The sequence below is a fragment of the Morone saxatilis genome, unplaced genomic scaffold, assembly GCF_004916995.1.
Source record: "Morone saxatilis isolate NCDOM2014 unplaced genomic scaffold, NCSU_SB_2.0 Contig11, whole genome shotgun sequence".
Lineage (NCBI taxonomy): Eukaryota > Metazoa > Chordata > Actinopteri > Moronidae > Morone > Morone saxatilis.
In genome coordinates this window covers 30,645,581-30,646,578 of record NW_023339663.1, presented here as the reverse complement: position 1 = coordinate 30,646,578, position 998 = coordinate 30,645,581, and the positions used below count along the sequence as shown (strand labels likewise).

The 998-nt window shown below is 40.8% G+C and overlaps 1 protein-coding gene across 1 annotated transcript in view; it reads left to right on the top strand.

Moving 5' to 3' along the window:
* Positions 1–773, top strand: part of LOC118343426 (two pore calcium channel protein 2-like) — a 5,190-nt gene extending 4,417 nt beyond the window's left edge. The window contains exon 6 of the mRNA XM_035682228.1: positions 743–773. Coding sequence (XP_035538121.1) covers positions 743–773 — 31 coding nt within the window. The remainder of the gene's footprint in view (positions 1–742) is intronic.
* The last annotated feature ends 225 nt before the right edge of the window (positions 774–998 follow it).

Here is a 998-nt window from a genome sequence, read left to right as displayed (position 1 = left end):
AATTACTTACTTGCTGCTGTGACGAGTGAATTTCCCCATTGTGGGATGAATAAAGTATAATCTAATCTAATCTTCTACTGTGATGTGAAAATTTCAGCAAATATGACAAAAAGTTATTTTTATAAGTTACCTGCTGTTGCTTTAAGCCTATAATTTGGTCGAAAGGGTGGCCATCATTAAACTATGTGTTTGTTTTTTATTAATCTAGTGTGTTAAATTGAACAGTATTTGACACCAAACTGATGTGGCAGCTGGGGGTGGACACCCCATGCACCCCTCTAGATCCGCGCCTGCTCCCATTCCATTGTGACTAACAAATATCCCAACAAAAGGGGATTTATTTGACGGTCTTAATGGAATACCTCGACATCGTTGTCACTGTTACACCTCGCAGTAAGGGAAATAGTGGCATTAGACTTACTCTTCAGTATTCTTTCCAAGTTGCCTTCAAAGTCCAAAGCCCACTGATTCAACGAGCATGTCGCTACAGTCACTTTCCGGCCCATGTTGTTGTTTACAGATTAAAAAAACAGGAAGTAGGTCGCGTTAACAGAGCAGGAGTACAGTGCCGATACTTTGGATAGAACGTTACGAGAGTTCAGGTTCAACTATGTCCTGTGTCCTGGCTGTCATTAAAAGTATGTGTGTGCCTCGGCTGGTGCGTTCTTCTGAAGGTCAGATAGGATTGGCTAGTACATTAGCCCCGCCCCCCTGATCTTCTTTTTCTCATTCTTTAATGCAGGGAGTTGAGCACATTGCCCTCCACAGGATAATGGAGGAATTACTTCAGTCTCCTTTGTGTTTATTGGCAGACCAGCTTTAAAGGTTTATATCACAACCTACTGTATGTAGTAGGAGTATGGAGTACATTAGATCATCTGTATACTGATTATTCTACAGAAAAACAATAAACAAATTAAAAAATGTACTAATCCTGCCTGTATTACAGAACCTACCTAGCACCTGAAGTCCTGTCCTGTGCTAAGTAGCGATTTTCA